This window comes from Garra rufa, chromosome 12 (assembly GCF_049309525.1).
Source record: "Garra rufa chromosome 12, GarRuf1.0, whole genome shotgun sequence".
NCBI classification, from domain to species: Eukaryota; Metazoa; Chordata; class Actinopteri; order Cypriniformes; family Cyprinidae; genus Garra; species Garra rufa.
Genome location: NC_133372.1, coordinates 16,301,586 through 16,323,514, shown reverse-complemented (window position 1 = coordinate 16,323,514; position 21,929 = coordinate 16,301,586). Strand labels below are relative to the sequence as shown.

General features: G+C 34.9%; 2 protein-coding genes across 2 annotated transcripts in view; both read left to right on the top strand.

The window, feature by feature from the left end:
* The window catches only part of plxnb1b (plexin b1b), a 29,744-nt gene extending 23,339 nt beyond the window's left edge, over positions 1–6,405 (top strand). Inside the window, exons 28-37 of the mRNA XM_073852519.1 lie at positions 222–387; positions 549–652; positions 952–1,036; positions 1,451–1,617; positions 1,779–1,939; positions 2,926–3,073; positions 3,166–3,230; positions 3,310–3,385; positions 3,534–3,608; positions 4,825–6,405. Of these exons, the coding sequence (XP_073708620.1) occupies positions 222–387; positions 549–652; positions 952–1,036; positions 1,451–1,617; positions 1,779–1,939; positions 2,926–3,073; positions 3,166–3,230; positions 3,310–3,385; positions 3,534–3,608; positions 4,825–4,929 (1,152 nt within the window). The 3' untranslated portion in view covers positions 4,930–6,405. The remainder of the gene's footprint in view (positions 1–221; positions 388–548; positions 653–951; positions 1,037–1,450; positions 1,618–1,778; positions 1,940–2,925; positions 3,074–3,165; positions 3,231–3,309; positions 3,386–3,533; positions 3,609–4,824) is intronic.
* A 2,351-nt stretch (positions 6,406–8,756) lies between these two features.
* On the top strand, positions 8,757–20,198 carry LOC141347269 (probable peptidyl-tRNA hydrolase 2). Its single transcript, XM_073852280.1, has 7 exons — positions 8,757–9,161; positions 9,569–9,651; positions 10,188–10,259; positions 12,292–12,366; positions 14,195–14,292; positions 14,444–14,558; positions 18,182–20,198. Exons 2-7 carry the CDS (start codon positions 9,571–9,573, stop codon positions 18,266–18,268), a joined length of 528 nt encoding a protein of 175 aa, XP_073708381.1. The 5' UTR covers positions 8,757–9,161; positions 9,569–9,570; the 3' UTR covers positions 18,269–20,198.
* The last annotated feature ends 1,731 nt before the right edge of the window (positions 20,199–21,929 follow it).

Below are 21,929 nucleotides of genomic sequence, written 5' to 3'. Positions count from 1 at the left end.
GCAAAACATTGCTGGTTTTATGGTGGAGGTAAAATATGTGCAATTTAACCAGATTATGATTAACCAGAATCCATAGTTTTGAAGAAAAAATGTGAAAATCAACTGGGATATAAAAAGATTTCTTTTACAGAATCATTTTTTGTGCTTGAATAAAATTTAGATAATCAAATGTGATTGAAATACTTAATTCTTTCTCTCTCTAATTCTTTTTTCACTTTTAGACAGTGAATGTCTTGATGCAGGGAATAGGTGTGAATGAAGCTCAGCCTGTTGCTGCTAAAGTTTTAGACTGTGACACTATAACCCAGGTGAAGGAGAAGATACTAGACCAAGTGTACAAAGGCACCTCATACTCTCATAGACCACATGCTGACTCTGTGGACCTGGGTAAGAACATTCATACATGCCTGCTCTCTCTCTCATATATGAACTGTCATTTTCTACTACATCATATTCATTCTTTAATTATTTGTTTTGTTTGTTTCTTTTCAAACTTTATATGTCTTTGACTTAACGTGTGGATTTCATTGTTCCTTTGGCATTCCCAGAATGGCGGTCTGGTGTAGCAGGTCACCTAATCCTGTCAGATGAAGATCTAACATCTGTGGTCCAGGGCAACTGGAAACGACTCAACACGCTCCAGCATTATAAGGTACAATGCTTAAAACCACACAGTGCTGTGCATCACTCAAGTGCTGTAAAAATAACAATGCCTTACAAAGTCCCTACTGAGCAAGCCCATGGAAAATGGGGGAAATCCAGTAATTTCAATAGAAATCAGTGCAATTAGAAATTTTGTGAGAATTTAAAATTCTCAATGTCCTATGTTTAAAATTTTCTTGTTTTTGCATTGGATTCAAGGTGGTCATGCGAATTTGATCACCAGAAATTTGCTTGGTTTGAAAGTGGGATAGTTTAACTTCTATATTTCATACAATTTTGCCATTTCAGGTTCCAGATGGAGCAACTGTAGCTTTGGTGCCGCGCCATAGCAAACATATTCACCATGATACCCATGATTACATTCCAGGGGAGAGTGAGTACTGTATATTGCTATAGTGTATAGTAAACCGCATAGTGCACCGGTCCTAGAGAGCCACAGCCCTGCAAAGTTTTGCTTCAACCCTAATCAAACACACCTGATCTGAAGGGTTACTAGGAAGCTATAGGCAGGTAGGTTTTTATTAGGGCTGGAGCTAAACTCTGTAGGACTGCAGTGGAGTTCACTACCACTTGGCATATTGTGTCATGACGCAGATTAATAATTTAAACACAGTTGTTTGTCTTTAATAACTTTAACAGGCAGCACAAAAATCTGTGTGTAAAATGTATGAAATATTTATTAAGCATGGTAGTCTAAATCTTGTTAACGAACATTTTTATTCTGTGTTCTCTATTTAACACTTGAATATATTGCTTTATTATATCATCTTTCATTCTCCCTACGCAGAGACGCCCATGCTAGAGGATGCAGATGAGGGAGGAGTGAGACTGTGGCATCTAGTGAAGGCCAGTGAAGAGCCAGAGTTACCCAAACACAGGCGAGGCAGTTTAAAAGAACGAGAAAGAGCCAAGACAATACCAGAGATCTATCTCACAAGGCTACTGTCAATGAAGGTATCTTAAACATGCATTCGCACAGCTTAAACATATAGACAAAAGCATAAAGGAGAAGCCAAATTCATACTAGTTCTGTACAGCTCTTTAAATGGCTGAATTTAAAAAATGAACATACATACGGACACCTGTTTACCTGCTTTGTCTTTGTCTTTCTGTAGGGTACACTGCAGAAATTTGTGGATGATCTGTTCACAGTTATTCTAAGCACTAGTCAGCCAGTTCCTCTGGCAATCAAATATTTCTTTGACTTGCTTGATGATCAGGCAGTGCGCCATGGCATTTCAGACTCTGAAACTATTCACATCTGGAAAACTAACAGGTACTAATTAGCTTAGGGAAAAAATTAATCATATTAAAAGCTAAAAGACAGTCCAGGAATAACAGTGTATTTCCATTTGAGAAACTTGTGGGTTAATGCATGCCAACAACAAAAACTGTCCTATCAGCAGTTTTCTTTTTCTTTGGTCACCTTTTTTTATATTGACTTGTGATAACGGCTCAGTTCACCCAAAAAAAATAAATTTCTCTCATTTACTTGCACTCATGTGGTTCCACACTAAGGCCCTTTTTACTAAACAGGGCAAATTAGTGTTAGAGTACAATTGCATAAAAACTCTGCATGTAATTTACTAACAATGCACACATTAAAGAACACAAATGCAGCCAGATAATTTTCATAATGACCAGCCCAATCTACCAAGAGCAGCGCAAACTACCACCTGCTGAAGACATGCTTTTTTGGCGCGTTATATAATGGTGCAAATACCAGTAATTTGACAAGAGCAAATGTTAATAAAACACGTTTCCTGATTAATTTTAATACTCTGCTCCCATAAATTTGGCATCTGAAAGGGAAACGCCTACAAATGCATATTCAATAAAGTCAGGCGCAAAAATAACATGCTTTTTTTTAGCACTAATTTTTCACTGTGCGTATTTAGTAAATCCTGACAGTACTATTTTAATGACAAAAGATGGTTTGCACTGGTGCAAGCCCTTAGTAAAACTGGCCCTAAGACTTTTGTTAATTTTCTGCGTAAAATATGTTGTGTGGACCTGTACTGGATGGACCAAAATGTTAAGAGAATATTAATAAAATCTTTGTGTCCTGAAGTTGAACAGAAGTTTATTTTTTGGGTGAACTATACCTAAGTATTTAATGGAGCTACTTGGTAATAGTCTTGTGAATTAATGGATTAGAATTAGATATTGAAAGCCTTAACAGGATTAATATTATCCGCCCACAAGTGAAGTAATAGTTTATAATGTGCTTGATGATCTGATTTGGTTGTTTTTGGGTTCTAGTTTGCCTCTGCGGTTCTGGATCAACATTGTAAAGAATCCTCAGTTCATCTTCGATGTGCAGGTGTCGGATAATGTGGATGCAGTTTTGTCAGTTATTGCTCAAACATTCATGGACTCCTGCACTACCACAGAGCATAAACTTGGCAGGGTAAGAGACAAACAGAGAAAGGAACAGGAAGCCAGTAGAGTGGAATATTAATAAGATTGAAATTGAAATTTGTATTCTTTTTATTTATCTAGGATTCACCTATTAATAAGTTGCTGTATGCCAGAGATATCCCTCGCTATAAACAGATGGTTGAACGGTAACATTACCTTGGACTGCTTTGCTATTATAGACCATATTAGAAAGTCTTGTACTGATTCTCAGTTTTTCTTACACAGATACTATGCAGACATCAAGCAGACCATCTCTGCCAGCGATCAGGAGATGAACTCTGCTCTTGCTGAGCTCTCCAGGGTAAGTCTGTTAACGGTTTACCTTCTTTCAGTTGTAAAATTTTAAATATTGATTGATTATGTGAATTTGAATGGGTTAGAGGTGTTTTGTAGCACATACAAATGTTGTTCATAAGATTTACACCCTTCACATTTGTTTTGACTCTCAGAATTACTCTGGAGAATTGAATTACCTGGTGGCCCTGCATGAGCTCTATAAGTACATCAACAAATACTATGACCAGGTGAGTTATGACAGGCTAAGATATATGTTGAGACCATGTATAAGCTCTTAGGCTAACACTTTACAAAAAAGATTCTGTTTGTTAGCATCAGTAAACTACTATAAGTAAAAAGAAGTAACAATGTACTTCTACAGCATTCAATGATTTTAATGTTAATTTCAATGTTTACAAATAAATTGGGTCACACTTTAGTTTGGAGACCAGTTCTCACTATTAACTATAAAATATCACTTTTGCCTCAGTAAACTACTAATTTGCTGATTATTAATAGTTAGTAAGGTAGTTGTTAAGTTTAGGTATTGGGAAGGATTAAGGGATCTAAAATATGGTCATGCAAAATAAAACATTAATATATGCTTTATAAGTACTAATAAACAGCCAATATGCTAGTTGCATGCTAATAAGCAACTAGTTAATAGTAAGAATTGGTCCCTAAACTAAAGTGTTACCAAATGCTGAAAAAAACACTACTGTTCACAGGTTTGGAGTTGGCAAGATTTTTTTAATGAATACTTTTATTCAGCAAGGATACATTAAATAGATTAAAATTGATGGTATATACTTGTATTGTTATAAAAACATACATTTCAAACCAGTGCTGTTCTGGTGAATATTTGTCTTCATCAAATAATACTGGAAAAAGTGTACTATGGTTTTTACAAAAAAAATATTAAGCTGCACAACTGTTTTCAACGTTGATAGTAGTTATAAATATTTATTGCATCAGATCTGCATATTAGAACGATTTTTGAAGGATAATGTGGCACTCAAAGCTTTGCCATGATGAGAAAAAAATGAATTTTAAATAATATAAAATTGAAATCTAAATATTTACATTTTAAAATATGAAGAGTTTAGCGTTTCAGAAGAAAATTTCAAATGACACTTAGAGGCTTTTGCATCTGAACTCTTCATATATTAAAATAGAGTAGAATTATTTTAAATTGTAATAATATTTCGCAATATTATTGTTCTTAATATATTTTCTAACAAATAAAGCCAGTCCTGGTGAGAATAAAAAAACTTTTAAAATAAAAGTTGGTTTATATTGCTCATTTGTTCATGTTTGCTAATGCACTAGACAATTGAGACATTGTGAAGTGTTACCACTTTTAGTAGAAAATTACATTTTTAGAGACTATATTATGTTGCTTCTAAAAATGAATGTATTTATGCTCTAACTTTATTCCTCTTTTTCTATATGTGTGTTTGTTAGATTATAACTGCCTTAGAGGAAGACACCACCGCACAGAAGATGCAGCTCGGTTACCGGCTTCAACAGATCGCTGCAGCTGTGGAAAATAAAGTGACAGACTTGTGATCATGGACAAAGTAAAGTGAAAGCAATAAGTGTGAAGACATGTTACAGGTACTTTAAGGTACTTGGGTACCGTATGAATTGCAAGGCTACCATGTATAGCAGGTGCACACAAAGATCCTGTTCTGTTTAGCTGTATTGGAATCTAAATTGGGATCTACTAACGAAGATAAATTAAGACCCACAGCGTATTGTGATTTGTTGGGTTAGGAGGGTGTAGCCTTTTTACTTGAATATGGTCTTTGGATTATTCACATTTCAGTCCTTTTCATTTTTAAAAGCCTGGATGCCTTGTTAAGTTCATGAATACATTATACTCACAGTGGAGGGATTTTTCTGCAAGATTGTCATGAAAAACACAAACATGCTCAAGCTCTTGCTTGGTCATGGCCTTACAACAGAACACCATTAGATGTTCTGTACTATGTCTACCTCCTCTCTCTGTATCTACCAGTGTGTTTATGTTAAAGTTTTTGCGGCTGTAGTAATTTTTTTTCACTGGTGGTAACATTTGAATGTGATTCAGCATTTGCAAGGTTGCTAAAACTGTCCAAGCAAAAACATACCACGACTGACACACTGTAGTAAAATGTTGTAGAACATTTTAATCTTATTAGGATATTGTAAATTGTCATAATGTTTAGTAAGTGTCACTGGAAAATACAGTATGAAAGAGTCTATGTTTTGTTAACTTTTTAAAATGTATAAATCTTGACTAGTAAGCCCAAGTCTAGCAGACTTGTTACATGTAGTGTCACCGTTTCAACCAGTCAGGTCAAATAATGTTTAGGTTGGTGTCTTTTTAAGCCTTTTTTTTATTTAAGGTGCCAACATAGGATTGAATGAATTAATCATCTCTTACCACATCCTCTAACATTTCATCAGTAAGTCATTTTAAACACTGCTAATTTTATATAGGTACGTTTAAAGGATAGAAATCTTTAGCCTTCATGTGAGAAAATATGATCTGTATTGTATGTAAAGTTGTGCTCAAATATATTAGTGCTGGTCCACTGTATAGGTAAATAGGCCACTCAGTTGCAATTAATTTCTTTTGATCAAAGACTGTACTCAAACACTGAACAACAAAGATTTGAGATAAATAGAAATTGTCAGAGAAACGATGTGACTGTGTCATATTTACTAATATTTGTAGTGTAGTATAATTTTGTAAATAATGACTGAATTGTTACGTAGCTTCCTAAGAAGTTCAAAAGAAGTAAATTATTATAAAACTTATAAACATTCTTTAAAAGACAGGGTTAACAATAAACTTACATGTTTAATGTTAAGCTGTTCTATAGGTTTTTGGTTCTGAATGTATGTGAATTATGGGAATACAAATTAAAGATCAGTTTGAACCGGCGTTTTTTCTAACAGCACATGAAAACTAAAGTGATGGACATTGTATTGGGCATTCAAGGTGAACTTTATGGCATCAGTTTAATAATTAGGATAAATAAAGTTTACATTTGGAGAGCTCTGCCAGTCTCTGTTCTTCTTGGTTAAAACTCATTTGGTAATAATAATATTTATTAGGACTAGGTTTGCTATCTATCATTATTTGTTTCTGTCCTGTTTTATTCATCCATTTATTTACTCCAATTAAAGCTCCTATAACCCAACAAAACTTTCACAGGAGAACTTGTGGGCCGGATGGGCTGGATTTGTCCAGGGCTGAATTTTATCCCCAGTCCAGCCCTGGCTCACAGTCTGATGTAATTTCCCGTATTGTATTTTGATCAAGCGGTTACGTTTTGAGAATGACACTTTGTAAGACTGAGAACACTGCATACTGAATGCTTATATACAACGCATACTTCCTTAGTTGGACTTGATGACAAACATGCAACAGTACTTTCTAAAAGAATACTGCTGAAGATATTTCAGAGTATCTTTGTATTCTCTGTTGGTTTCCAACAGTATGCAGGTGCCAGTTTTGTTTAAAATAACTTATTTTAGGCTGTTGGGCAATGTTGCTATCAACAGGCAACCAAGTGCGACACAGTGCCCAAGCAACATTGCTCAAAAAAGTTGCCCGTTAAAATTGTTTAAAAAGTTTACCTGTGTATCATCAGCCTTAAAGAGATGTTCTCTTAGTGTTGGTGTAGGTCAGGGCTTCTCAACCCTGGCTCTCAAGGTCCAATTTCCTGCAGTTTATCTTCAACCCTAATCAAACACACCTCAACGAGCTAATCGGGCTCTTCAGGATTGATAGAAAGTTACAGGCAGGTGAGTTTAAACAAGGTTGGAGCTAAACTCTGCAGGGAAGTGGATGTCGAGGGCCAGAGTTGAGAACCTTTGGTATAGGTTTTCCTCACTGACTCCAGTTTCCCAAGTCCAAAATCAAGCAGGTGAACTGGAGAATATGAATTGAGACATGAGGCACTGGAATATACTTCCATGACCCTACATAGGGAAAACATTATTAAAAAAAGGGGGATAACACACCTTGCTCCTGCAGATTTCAGCTCCAACCACAATCAATGTGAACCAGCTAATCGTGGATCAAGGTTCCTTGAAAATTCTAGAAGCTCTGCATAGTAAAAAATTTGGGCACCTCTAATTTACAAACACTATACATTGTAACAATGCAAAGGTTGATATTTGGTGAAAGCACATTTTTTTTCTAAGCACATTTTACCAATTCCAAACCACATCAATCTTAACTACTATTAATGTTGTATTTAATCATTTATAAGTGATATAATTGTCCATGAAGGTTGGAAGTTAAAAAAAAAACTTCCCATATTCAGGTGTGCTATTCGTAGATGTGTGAAAATGACTGACTTGTTTCCTTCTTGCTTATGAATGATTTTACTTTTCTTTATGCTCTTGTACCTTATGATAATGCAGAACTGTTTGACAAGAGTACCAATATGTCTTCCATTTCATATCGCAATCATCTAATGTCAAATGTTTTCCTTCTGTTCTGTTGAAATATATGCTTAGATCATCGATCTTTAAGGATTCTGTGGCCATTTTATCTACCTTCTCATTACCCTGATTTCCCACATGTGCTGGAACCCACATAAAATGAATAATTCCTATCTGTTTTATACTGTATCCATCCAGTGAAAGTAAGCTTATGGGTGAGACTTTCAGTTCATTAGGGGAAAAAACGTGCAGTAACTTTGTTTGCACTACAAACCAGTGTAGTCATAATTAAGAAAATACATTAAAATAGTAAAGTAAGGCACACAAATTTACAACATCAAGCAGTACTTCACTCTTACGTAAAGCAAAAAGGTGGATAATGTAATCATGATTTCTGATTTTAAAAAAATTAACTTATATTTGTTTCCAATCATTGTAAACTCAGTTATTGATCCAGATAAAAACATATTAATTTATCCGCTTGCTTCATAAACCCAACCTAGTGCTATTAGGATTGCTATTGCTACGTCTGTTATTCTCCCAGGCTTCCTTATCTCAAACTCTGAAATGTAAAATGTGAATCTTCCAGTATCCATGTTATTTGATCTGTGTATATTTGGAGAAATGTATAATGCTTAAATAATACTTTTTATATAATCTATTACATATGCTTTTAAATCCCATTCCCTATTTCCTTAATTTTTTTTTATGAAGCTTTAATCATGTTATGGTTAAACTAGTAAACAGGTTGTTATTAATGATATTACTACTGGAGCAAATAACTTGATTCTAGGCTAGTTTCAATGAACATACACCCCCGCTTTAAACGCGTGTGGCGTTTAAGCTGTTAAAATAATGACGTACCATCGGCCTCAAGCATGTCCGCCATGTTTGTAGTTCTTTTGTATTTGTTTGCGCCATTCTCTGTGTAGGAAAAATGAATGTATAAAGGCGTGGACAGTCTTAGCTGCGGTGTGCAGGTGGCTATATTGTTATTAAATTAAATAATTTCGTTTGAACGCTTCACGACAAAAGAAAGAATCTTAATATTATTATTATTTTACGTTTCCGTTTCAACAAGGAGTGTTGTAGCGCAGATGACCCGGAAATGTAACCGATATGACACATGAACTTGGTGTATACGGTAATGTGTAGTTCACGTTGGCGATGAAAGCTATTGTTGCAGCAAATTATTTAAAAAATATAAGCAGTATTGAATGCAAGTAAGAGGTTAAAAAATAGGTGCCTATCACAAATGACTTTATGCCAATTTGAGAGGGAGAAGACGAAACAATCGCTCGTTAAGAAGCTCAGTCTCATTGGGTGATAATCGCTCGTTCAGTAGTGCAGTAAAACAGGTAAGAACCACTATACCATCTATAACACCCTAAAACTACAGAATACGATTGTTCTGAGCTGCTTTCAGTAAGATTGTTAAAAATTCTCAGAATTTGTGGCAATACTGGCATTAGCTGCGCAAGCATCTACAAACTTTGTGTAGCATGACCATTTTAATACATTTAACCTACATTCTGTTGAATTTATACGGATTTGGAGGTGTCGCAGTGAAATACATTGCGTTCATTTGCATTTAAATTTAAGTGTGATCCAACCTATAGCTTATTTATATATCAACGAGCGTCAGTAAGCCCCTCTATAATCCGAATAGGCTATCTTCAATTAAAACGTGACAGTATATCACTTGCAGTCTATTAGAATACAGTACGTTAATATGGGATTTATAATGTGCATGTCTATATTTTAGAAATGGAGTCCCAGCAGGAAGTGAACCCCGTATTCCTGCAGCAGCTCAGAGAGTTGGACATACCTGAGGAGGCAGCCAAGCAGGTACACATCACTTTACAAAATACAACAAACCTGATTACAAAATATGCATTGTTTTTGGAGTATTGGTTGACTGTACAGTGTTTGTTTTTGTTTCACAGATTATATCAAAATCAATAGTGCACCCATTTTGAGAACCAGAACTGTTTGCATATGGATATTATGTTTGACTTACCTTTTTGAGTTTATTTTTGTTATAGTAGCAGGACCTGACATACATTAAAGCTGTTGATCTTATGTCGTGGTTTTATACATTTGAATAAACAAGCTTTGCATTGGTGTGGTATATTAGGATAGGACAATGTTTGGCCGAGATACAACTGTTCGCCTTTAAAGTTCTGATACATTTACAGTAGGAAATTTACAAAATATCTTCATGGAACCTGGTCTTTACTTAATATCCTAATGATTTTGGCATAACAGAAAAATAGGATCATTTTAACCCATACAATGTATTTTTGGTTATTCCTACAAATAGGTGCTACTTACGACTGGATTTGTGGTCCAGGGTCACAAATGCTTTTGTTGATCTTTCACAGGCACTCTTGCACACACAGAATGTGTCTGCGGAGGAGGCTGCAATGTATTACTTCAACAAACTGGAGAATGAGGTATATTTCAAGTAGTTTAATGTTGCATTGAATACAGCTTTGTATGTAGGGACTCATGGAAATGACAACCACTGATTTAGCAGATTTGATCTTGCAATTAAATGCTGTTGCCATTCTTGAAATTGTGCAGTGTGTACATGGTAATTGGTCCTCTTAACAGCATGAAAAACAAAACTTTTATTTAAGTAGTGAATAGATTATATACAAAAAAGTGAGCAAAGAGCACTGCTTTTATAATCACTGAAGCTATTACCTACTTGTTCTGTGCTCATGAATACTTGAAGCTGTCTACACCAGTGGTTTTCAATCCTGGTCCTGGGGACCCACTGCTCTGCACATTTTGTGTGTCTCCCTTATTTAACACACCTGATTCAGATTGTCATCTCGTTAGGAGAGAGATCCATGTGCTGAACTCAAGGTGCGTTTCGATCGACAGGGTCCCTACGCAGTGGTCACTGCTCCCTACTCCCTTAGCACGGTATATCCGTTGAAGTGGACTTCGCTGACAATAATCGCTCATTTGGAATGCCCTGGAACGTCATCAAAGCAAATCAACGGCAGGGTCACGCAGATTATGATTTAACATAAATAAATATTGTAATTTATTTTACTTTCAAATTTAAATGCATATAAAATACATATAAACTTATATATATATATATATATATATATATATAATAAATATAGTCAAAATGTATATGTTTAGACTGTTAATAGATTGTAGTGGTCTTATCTCGCGCACTTTCTTTCCAACACGCAGCCTATATTTATCTTGTGGTAAAGTTAAATAAAACATGATAGAGCCTCACTTTGCCGGTTTTTTACTTTCATTCATACAATACAACATGCAAATGTAACATGAATCGCCATAAACACTCTAATTTGTATAATAATAAAATTTATTGCAACCGCTCCATTGCAGAGCCTTTAAAAGACTTTAACGGCTCTGCTCCATCGTTAGTTCTAATTGGTGACGCGGTGCGCAATGACAGTTGGGTAGTTTTCCCCGTCCACTTCCTGTGAAGTGATGTACCGATGTTCTCTTATTCCCTATGCCGTTCGCAGTGCCCTTCGAACTGAACATGTTCGCTCCCTTCGGTTTGGAATCTCACTTAAGATGGCGGAATACCCTGTGAAGTCCACTTCGCAGTCCACTTACGGTCGAATGGAACGCACCTTCAGTGTGTCAGATAAGGGAGACATACAAAATGTGCAGAGCAGTGGGTCCCCCAGGACCAGGATTGAAAACCAATGGTCTACACTACACAATAAATCTCTTTTGACTTTGAGCAGCGCAGTGATTTTAAATGTGTGTAAATGGCCATTGTATTCCTGCACTCAGTGGTTGCAGTGCTCACCATTGCAAAAAGATGTTGTAAGTTAAAGGTTGTATCAGCGATTTCAAGCCTGAAACATAAAGTGTCAAATTCAGCTGACCTTTCTTCACGATCCGCTCGCTGCCTGCCCCATAAATTGGCTGTAAAAAAAAAAAAAACCGCGTCTCTGTGGTCAGCCTAGGGTCCGAGATATGCCAAAAAAACAATCGGTGCTACCAACGATTCCACAGCAAAACAAACAGTGTTCCAATCAATCACCATCAGGGGGTTGGTGCTGTGGACTTTCGCTCTGCCTCCCTCACATCCCTGCACCAGTACGAAAGTCCACAACACAAACCCCCTGACGGTGATTGGTTGGAACACTGTTTGTTTTGCTGTGGAATCGTTGGTAGCACCGATTGTTTTTTTTTGGCATATCTTGGACCCTAGGCTGACCACAGAGACGCGTTTTTTTTACAGCCAATTTATGGGGCAGGCAGCGAGTGGATCATGAAGAAAGATCAGCTGAATTTGACACTTTGTTTCAGCCTAGAATCGCTGATACAACCTTTAAGAAACTTAACAGAGATGGATCTAAATAAAATGCTGTGTAATTGAGACCACCATAATCAGTCAATCAGTTACAAATGTTTTTTGGTAAATTGTGTCATTATTATTTTATTTATTTTCTATTTATTTTTTACATTTTTTTGTAGGAGGAGGGTGATGAAGACCTGATGTTCAAAATGGTGTTTGTTGTAAATATGGAGCTGTCCATGGGTGTGGGGAAGGTAGATATTATTTATTACAATTTACAATGTACTTAACATAGAAGTGAATGCTACAAAAAGATGAACAAAAGACCATTCACAAATTGCTTAATAAAACAAAAAAATAAGCAAATAAAAAAATAATACATTTGATTTAATTGTTTGGAATGGTATGCATCTAAACATATGCTTAACTCGTATGCTTAACACAAAAGTGTGTTTTAGGAATTTTATGAACCATTCAATTTCTCCTCAGTGATTAATAAAACCAATCCAATGATAACCATCAAAACATTTGTATTCCCTCAGTGATTGCAGTATAATAATTTATAACAAAATTCAAAGCAGATATTTTAGTTTGTGCTTTATTTTTGATGCTTGTTTTTGTCAGTTATAAAATGTCATCCTGTAAGTCATAATAATGAGAACTTGTCTCATAAATATGAACTGAAATGTCAATATTATGGGGAAAAAACCCTCATAATTATGATTTAAGATCTAAGAATGAGAAATATATGTGCAATGAGGAAAAAAGATGCTATACAAACAGTTGTACATATCTTTCAGTATAACTGAGCTCTCATAAATACAGGTACTTTTACATACACAAGAGTTCTCTAGCTCAAGAGACTGCAATGGTGACAAACAATGGTGCTTTCTTGTTCTAATAAAATAAATCTAACGAAATTAATTGGATAACATGCATTTATTTTTCATAGATTGTGTGCATTCATTCATGACTATATAAAAGCTGAAAGGTTGTGAATAAAGGCATCTATAGAAAGAACTGTGTTGCATTTACATGACTTTGACCAGCGGATGTCGCCAGTGTGAGGATTTTTCAGCACTGAATCATTTTCTTAAAGGAGAAGTTCACTTCCAGAACAATTTACAGATAATTTACTAACTCCCTTGGCATCCAAGATGTTCATGTCTTTCTTCAGTTGTAAAAAAATGTTTTTTGAGGGAAACATTTCAGGATTTCTCACCATAAAATGGACTTCCAAAATACAGTTTAAATGCAGCTTCAAAGGGCTATGGTAAGTTAGAGTATGTCGAAAAACTCCCATCTCATTTTCTCCTCCAACTTAAATTGTCCTACATCGCGGCAGAAGTGTTTACGAAGTGAACTTGCAAAGAAGATCAAACTTCCTTTACAAAAAAAGGTAAAACAACAAAGTTAGAGAAGAAAATGAGATGGGAGTTTTTCGACATACCTTAACTGTCATGAACAGGAATACACAGAGTTCACGCAGAGCGTGACAAGCGTTTGAGGTTAAAAAGTATATAAATTGTAATTTTGTTTAGAAAATAAAAGATCGTTTCGCTAGATAAGACCCTTCTTCCTCACCCTTTGAAGCTGCATTTAAACTGCATTTTGGAAGTTCAAACGCAGGGCACCATAGAAGTCCACTTTATGGAGAGAAATCCTGAACTTTTTTCCTCCAAAAACATAATTTCTTTACAACTGAAGAAAGAAAGACATGTCATCTTGGATGACAAGGGGGTGAGTAAATTATCTGTAAAATTTTTTCTGGAAGTGAACTTCTCCTTTAAGCTATTGGTTTAGTTCATTTGAAGTTTTCTCCTATCTCTGCTTCCAAATCTGTTACCTTGTGAATGCATACAAAAGCCATAATTACAGGAGGGAAAACGTAAAAATAATCAGTAATAACTATGAAAAAGTTTCTGATTATTATGACTTGTATAATTGCATTGTTTACTACCTTATTTTACTGTCAATCTAACACAACGTTTGAATTTCAACTAATATTTGTTAAAGAACAATGATTAAAGAACAAGGGTTCCTGATTTCAATATATTTGAGATGAGCAGTGTCTCCTTGTAGGTGGCGGCACAGGTGGGTCATGCTGCAGTGGGTTTGTATCAGGCCTTGCAGGAGAAAAACAGCTGGAGGGAAATGGCCTGGAGATGGGACCATGCTGGGTAAGAGATATTACTGTGGCCTTATCCTTTTATTGTTTTTTTAAATAAATGTTAAATTAAGCCAAACATGTATGTAAAAAGAATCAATACTGAACCAAAATATATATGGTATGTTAACCTAAGACACGTTTCTGTTTTTGTACCTGTCTAGAGCTAAGAAGATTGTGTTACAAGGCACTAACATGGCACACCTTTTGGAGTTGCAGGCTCTTGCTATGAGCCTCAGTCTTCCTACAAAGCTGGTACAGGATGCTGGACACACACAGGTTAGTGGCATATATATAGAAACATGTTTTAGCATGGCATTGCATTTATGGTGGGAATATTGCACTATTGTGTTTTTTATAGGATTTATGTTTACAAAATACCTAAAAAAATCATAAATATCAAATATCATAAATTGTGACATTATGTTAATGGTTAATGCTTGTGTATGTTAATTTATAGATTTGGGGTACTCTGACATGTACTCTGATTCAAGTCCGGTCTTGAGTAAAATTTTAGTGGACTCGGACTTGTCACAGACTCGGATGCATTTTTACTAGGACTTGACTTGGACTCTAGCTTTTTTCTCGGGAATTATTGCCGAGTCCAGGGACAGTTGACGGACATTTTACTGACTCGATGCATTATTATGAAAGTGACATTAAGTATTCGCACAAGTCTTGCCAGTACTTAAAAGTCTGCAGGTATCTGAGCAAACACACACCCAAAGCATGCTCACCGAAAGCGCCTCTCAGTCAGCGTACAAATTAGGGTTGGGCATCTAAGGTATAATGCCGATCCGATACGCATCTCGATACAAAGTATCCGATCCGATATATTAACGATACATTTGTGACATATTGCGATGCAATACGATACGATTCACACCCATATCACGATACGATGCGATAATTCAGCACTAACTAATTAGATCAAGTTTATGTGATGATGTGAAAGAGGATGCGGTGCCATTGAATCAGTTTGATTATTTATTAACCAAGTAAAACCAAGACTTTTTGATTATTTATTTATTTATATATTATATATATATATATATATATATATATATATATATATATATATATATATATATATATTAGACAGATTTAAAGCTCCTGAATTCTTTAATTCAGACATTCTAAACAACTACAGAGTACTTTTTCTAAAGTAAGTGAACCTGCCAAACAGAACAACAGGGAGATGCCAAAATACCACTCACTAAACCTGTCCATTTGAACTGGACTGACCGAATATCTACTGTTTGTATCCATCATAAAATGAACATACAAATGAAAAATACAGCAAATACATACTATATCTGTTGATGCTGGTGCTCATATGTGCATAAACACCACTGACCCTTACAAGATCCACCTCTATGGGTGAGCATCCATTATAAAACACTCACAAGACATTCATTTTGACAACTATGCAAATATTTTGAAATTTCACACAAAAATACTATGGATCAGAGCCCCGAAAGCATGACTAGTTCATGAATCAACAGCGGACTTATGCGTGCCTAGACTCGATATACAAGAGTGTCATTGTTACTATTACTCTGATCGTTTTTACTTTTACATTAGTGCGAGGGTTTGTTTCCGCGGGGGTATAGGTTACTTTTATGTGGGCTTTTGCTGGTGGGAGTGGGACAAAATAACATCCATTTCTGCAGGAGCGGGACAAAAAAATCAGTCCCTTGCAGGTCTCTGATGATGTTTGCGTGCCGCGGTTGAAAGTTTTGAGCCGCCGTTCAGTCTGTATGCGATGAGGCTTGCTGCGCCGAGTCCAAAGCAATCAATCACAGAACACGAAAGAGGCCGTGCTTTGACCATTTTAGGATAAAATTTAAGTTAATTTTAAGCCATCTCGAGGGCCACCGGTTGAGAATCCCTGCTCTATGTGACTTTCTGGACACGCCCAGGTCTATGTAGTGTTGTGATAGTCTACGTCATTCACGCAGCAGTGAAGGGAGACGTGCTTGCGAAACAGTTCAGAGGGGAGAAAACAATCTAACAATATTTTCCACTTTCTAAATAATAAAAGTATTGTATGTCTACTAATAATTATAAAGAAATAAATCGGGATTTACCGATGCAGATATGTTAGAAACGATGCATCGCGATACAAATGCCAATTTGTATCCAATGCGCACTTTTTAAACCGATGCATCGCATCGTTAACGTTTTAAACCGATGCACCGAGTGAATCGGGGAATCTTCCCATCCCTAGTACAAATGCTGAATTAAGTTCTCTTTTGCATGTTATTGCTACACACTTACAAGAGTAATGTAATGTCAAGTCTTTAAGAGTATTCATGTAAATGCATTCGGTTTTGTCTTGAGTGAATTTGAACAGTTAGGAGAAATACAGATGTGTCAAAATATATGATCTGTGTCCGGTCTTAAAGTGACAGCAGCGTAAACCTGCTGCCGCAGACTGCGTCATAATCAAACAACAAAAGAAAAAGAGAAAATCACTCACTGCTCTTGACTGAAGCAGTTTAGTAACTTTAATAAGAATCATCTATATTTAATGTATACAGTGAAGATTGTCGTGTATTATTTAAACATTTATTACTTCATTAAATGTTTTTGTAGGCTATATCTTTGGTAGCTTTTACTAAATAGGCCAATCTGAAAAATGTATAAAGTGATTTAATTTGTATTTTAAATAATACATTTATTTATCCTTTTGCTTGTAATTAATCATTAGACTGTTTATTTTCCTTCAGTAAGCTTGAGAATGTTTTATTTACTTACTTGGGTGTGCATTATTTTCTAATAATTCAATGGCCCGTTGTCAATAAACCAATTTGGAGTAGACGTTACAGTTATGTCACTTGCAGCTGCGCACGCATTGTGGTGGCAGAAAAATGCTATTTAAACCTATACTATTTTACATTTACCTATTTTATCTCACAATTCTGAAATTTTTATATGTTATATTTCGGACTTTATAACTAAATTTAACTCAACAATAGCGAGTTTGTCAGTTCTGAGGGAAAAAAGCCAGAAGTGTGACGACAAACTCATGATTTTAAGCTGAGGGGAAAAGGGAGAATGTCATTTTTTTTTTAATCAGAATTGTGAGATATAATCTCGGAATTGTAAAAATAAAGTCTGAATTTTGCAATATAAACCCAAATTAACTTTTTTTTAATTCTTTTATTCCATGGCTTCCATAGACTGCTACTTAAAAACTGTCATTAACCCTTACAGCCTCATTTTCATCCAAGAAAAATTTTAAATGCCATTTACCCTGTCTAAGGTCTAACCATTCGTCATATAAAAATCAGAGATAAGAGGTGCATTTTCTGCTCTTCAGGTCTCATTCACTAAGCTTCCTACCCACCCCATTGAATTTATACATTTACTATATAACAACAAAAAAAAGTCTAGTCCTGTCCTATAATTTTTTCACATTCTAAAAGCTGTTTTACTCTGAAATATGTCACAATACATAAATCAAGTCAGCCATAACTTCTGTTACATGACTTTAAGTTTGCTGAGCAGGACACTAATTATGAGATGGTGTGAAACCAAAAATCAAAATGGCAGTACACAATAGAGGTTTGCTTTTGTTACATTTAAATTGTAACTGCCTTATTCTAGTTGTAAAGGTTAAAACAAGGTCCGAGTCCAACTAAACAGTAGTGTTTAGTTGGACTCGGACTTGAGTCCAACTCACCCTATTTTGGACTCGGACTCGACACGGACTCGACACAGACTCGACTTAGGTGGACTCGAACCCAACACTACTAATTTCTTATATAGCCTATATTTGACATAAAAAAAATAAAAAAAGAGAGACAATTTAAAGATGATTCATTTTGTCTGATTAAATTGTGTAAATACAGTAATAAAGCCTGGAAATTAATTTTGGACTGTGTTTGTGTGTGCAGGTGGAGCCAGGTTCATGCACTGTGCTTGCCATCATAGGAGAAGAGGAGATGGTGAATAATGTCACAGGCAGTCTGAAGCTGCTTTGAGGAAACTACTGTTATGCTGAGGAAAACTCAAGTGTAGGTTTGTGATGTATCACAGAAAGAACAGGGGCCAACGTTTCCCCACAGTAGCATGGTTTTCCTCAAGATAATGGTGCACTCAGTAATTTTTTGTTTATGTTGTGATGACTTACACTGACACCTAACAACGTGGATGCATCTTTACACAAAAGCAAACAGTTTCTGTTACTGACACCTAGGGGTGGGTTATATACCGTTATAATTTTGTCAACCAGTATAACTATTTGCCTATCGTTTCTATTGTGGTTATGCCAATGTTTCCTGCAGTTCTGAAACTCTAGCACCATAACAAAACAAATAATAGTTTACTTCAGTTGTAAATGTAAGTTTGCAACTTAAATTGAAGGTGATGTGAAAAAAACTGTGTATCGCAAAATAACGGCAAGAGAAAAGGTCTTTCTATTGAGCTGTCATTGCGAGGGGCACACAAAACAACACAAAATATTCTGATTTACAAACAACATACAGTTTTCACTTAATTCTTTTAAATTGTGATCACTGAGTAAATTACTTTAGAAATTAAGAACTTGGATTAAATTAACTGAATTATAATTGGATAATTTTATGTTGTCACTAAAAGGTTTTCAGTGTTGTCATGGAGAAGAGGCTTCAGAACAAAAGAAAATGTAATCATACTTAACATCATACTTAACTTGTATTGTTTTTTCATTGCTTGCAGTAAAAACAATACAAAGAGGATGAACACTATTTAAAGTTTCATTGCAGTATTAATGATAATAGAGCTAGCATTACTTGGAAATTGGATTCATAAAGATTCTTAGTTTTCATAAAAACTGTACGTTGTAATGTATATTGGTCTCGATAATATTATTGTTACATTTTTGCTTGTATCGCACATCCCTATCAATACCATTGTAGAAATGCACAGTAAGCCATTATTTATTACTTAATCGAAATAGGGTAGGAAATGAATTACTGAGATAAAATTAGTATAATTTGACTGCTAATGCAACCCACATGAGGTGACTTTTATTAAGCCACTGAAATTACTGTCTTCATCTCATATATCTTTTTTTTAATAGTACAATTAATTTATTTTGTACAACTTTTTAATGAAGGAAGAAATTACTGAGTGAACCTGTGGAAAAAAAACACCTACATACAGTAGTTTAACCTAACGGATGTTTAAATAATTGCATTTTAAAGCTCTTTAAGTTATGTGAGAAGACAACTAATTGATATTATCAATAGGTCCCTGAATTTCTATAGAGCTAAACAAACAAAAAAATCTCTCCTCTCTCCTCAAAGAGGAGATGTGTCAATTAAATAGCAGTGTGTAAAAATGTATAATGAATTATAATCACATGTAAGTGGTATACTTAATGTGCCTGTAGAACCCTATGTTTTGATGATTGTGAAATCAAGTAGCCATTGTCAAAGTATAATGTATAACATGTTCTTTTTTTATTGTGGGAATATTTTTATTGTTTATGATTAAATGTACCCAATCCCTTTGTGATGATAAAATCACTCTGTGTGTAGCTTTACTTATGGACAAAGTAATTTGTGTCACTTCCTTGTCATTTAGAATTCCTGTTCTGTTACCTCATGGAATAGTAGAATAGTAAAGTATTTATTTTATACCCTCTTCAGAATCTCTGCGGAATTAGTAAGTTATCTGGGTACTTTTCACCTACTGTTACTGTGCATTTGGACATGTATTGCAGGGAGATAGGCATATTTGGACATGGGAAGTGACTTCCTGTTAAACTATATGGTTTAAATATGAAGTGACACACAGGCTAAATTCCAATACTCACCCGTCACTCCTCATCCTGAACACTCCCTCCATGGTGTGACCTTAATCATATTACACAAAGCATGTCTCTTGTATAAAACAGCAACATTAAACTGACTTTCTGCCACCACTTAATGTGCATACCTCTGCGATAATTGCAAACATTAATATTGCTATATATTAAAAAAAAAAAAGTTACTACATTTTTCTTTATATAATAGTGTACTATGAGAAATGAGAGTTGTCAATATTTTTAAAATAATACAATTTTAGTATAATAAAATAAATAATTTTTTAAAAAGCAGCCTTCTCTCGCCTACATTTAAGGCGAGGCGGTTGACATATCAAACAAGTATATTTGCACAGACATTTATTAACACAGGAAACTATCTGCACTATCCCTCAAAAATTCACTCAGCTAGCCATAATATCTGACTGTTATGAAACTGCAACATAATTTGATAACCAAAATGTTGCTGTTGCAGTTATGTTGTGACATCCATAAAAAAGTGACATTTCTAAATGTGTTGCCACAATGTAACTGACATTTTCAATTAGTAATCGGGACATTGTAGATATTTGTTAGATGGTGATTTTTACTTATATTGACTTTTCTACAGGTGGAAATGCTGTAGTCTAACCTAATTTATTTGCTAGAATTTTGTCTGTGAGTGTGCACGATGAATGCAAACTCAAAATTAATTCACTTAATTTATTAAGACATTTACAATTAAATTACAAATGTAATAAAATTACAATTCAGCAACAGTAACAGAAAGAACTAGTGGCAACAGAACAAACTTCTCAGTCTTAGTACTGGCAATTCAAATGTTACACTATTGTGTATTGTATGTGCATTGTTTAAACTTGACTCAAAATATAATAAAACACAACAACCACTTTCTGCTTAAATAAAACAATATGATTTAATTGTTTAAAAAAATATCCAACATCATAAAAATGTGTTTTAGGGCATTGAGACCTTACATAGGCAAACTTGACATGTATTACCTGAAATATATTTGCTAATTTCATTTTAATAGCTTCAAAGATTATATAATAATGATTACTTTATTACAATATAAGCTTCACCGAAATATTTACAAAGAGGCTCTCTGTCCCAGACAGACGTGGTTAAATTCCTAATATCACTTATTAGTTATATTTTGTACTAAAAGCAGCAAATAAAAGACAGAGATATGTAATGTCAGTTGATGTCCTGTGAAGTTGTCTTCTGTTATTGTACTGATTTGCACTTTTAGATACATTTCAGGCAGAGTTCCTGAATTCTAAAAAAAAGCAACCATAGTACTAAAAAAAAATCAGCAAAACACAAGTAATAAATTTGTTTTCATATCTAAATATATATAGACAAATACAATTATATAACATTTACAATAGTAACAAATAAATTTACATCATGAATAACAAGTACGAAAGCCCGCCCTCTTGAGTTGCGCGCGCAGCCACTTTATTCATCCGGGAACTCATGCGATTAAATCACATTTTTCATTCATATATATTTATAAAAAAATATCAGCCTGTGTATATTAAATCTAGTCCAAAGGTCATATAATGGTAAATGTACTTTCATGTGTTTCATACGAGACCTTTTAATTTTGCAAATTCTGGTCACCAGAACACATACAAGTCGTGAAGACGACGTCGTGAGTTGGCAATTTATTGCTATTGAAACACGGCGCCACTGAAATGAGCAAAAACTACTAATAAATTATGTTATCTGGTCAGCCGTGGGGTTGCTATTGAAAAGTTACAATAACATTATTTAAGTAATAAGTTTTGGCTTTTGTAGAGTCGCTGTTCAACACCGTCAAGAGCGTGCATGTATCACACGCTTTCTCTGTT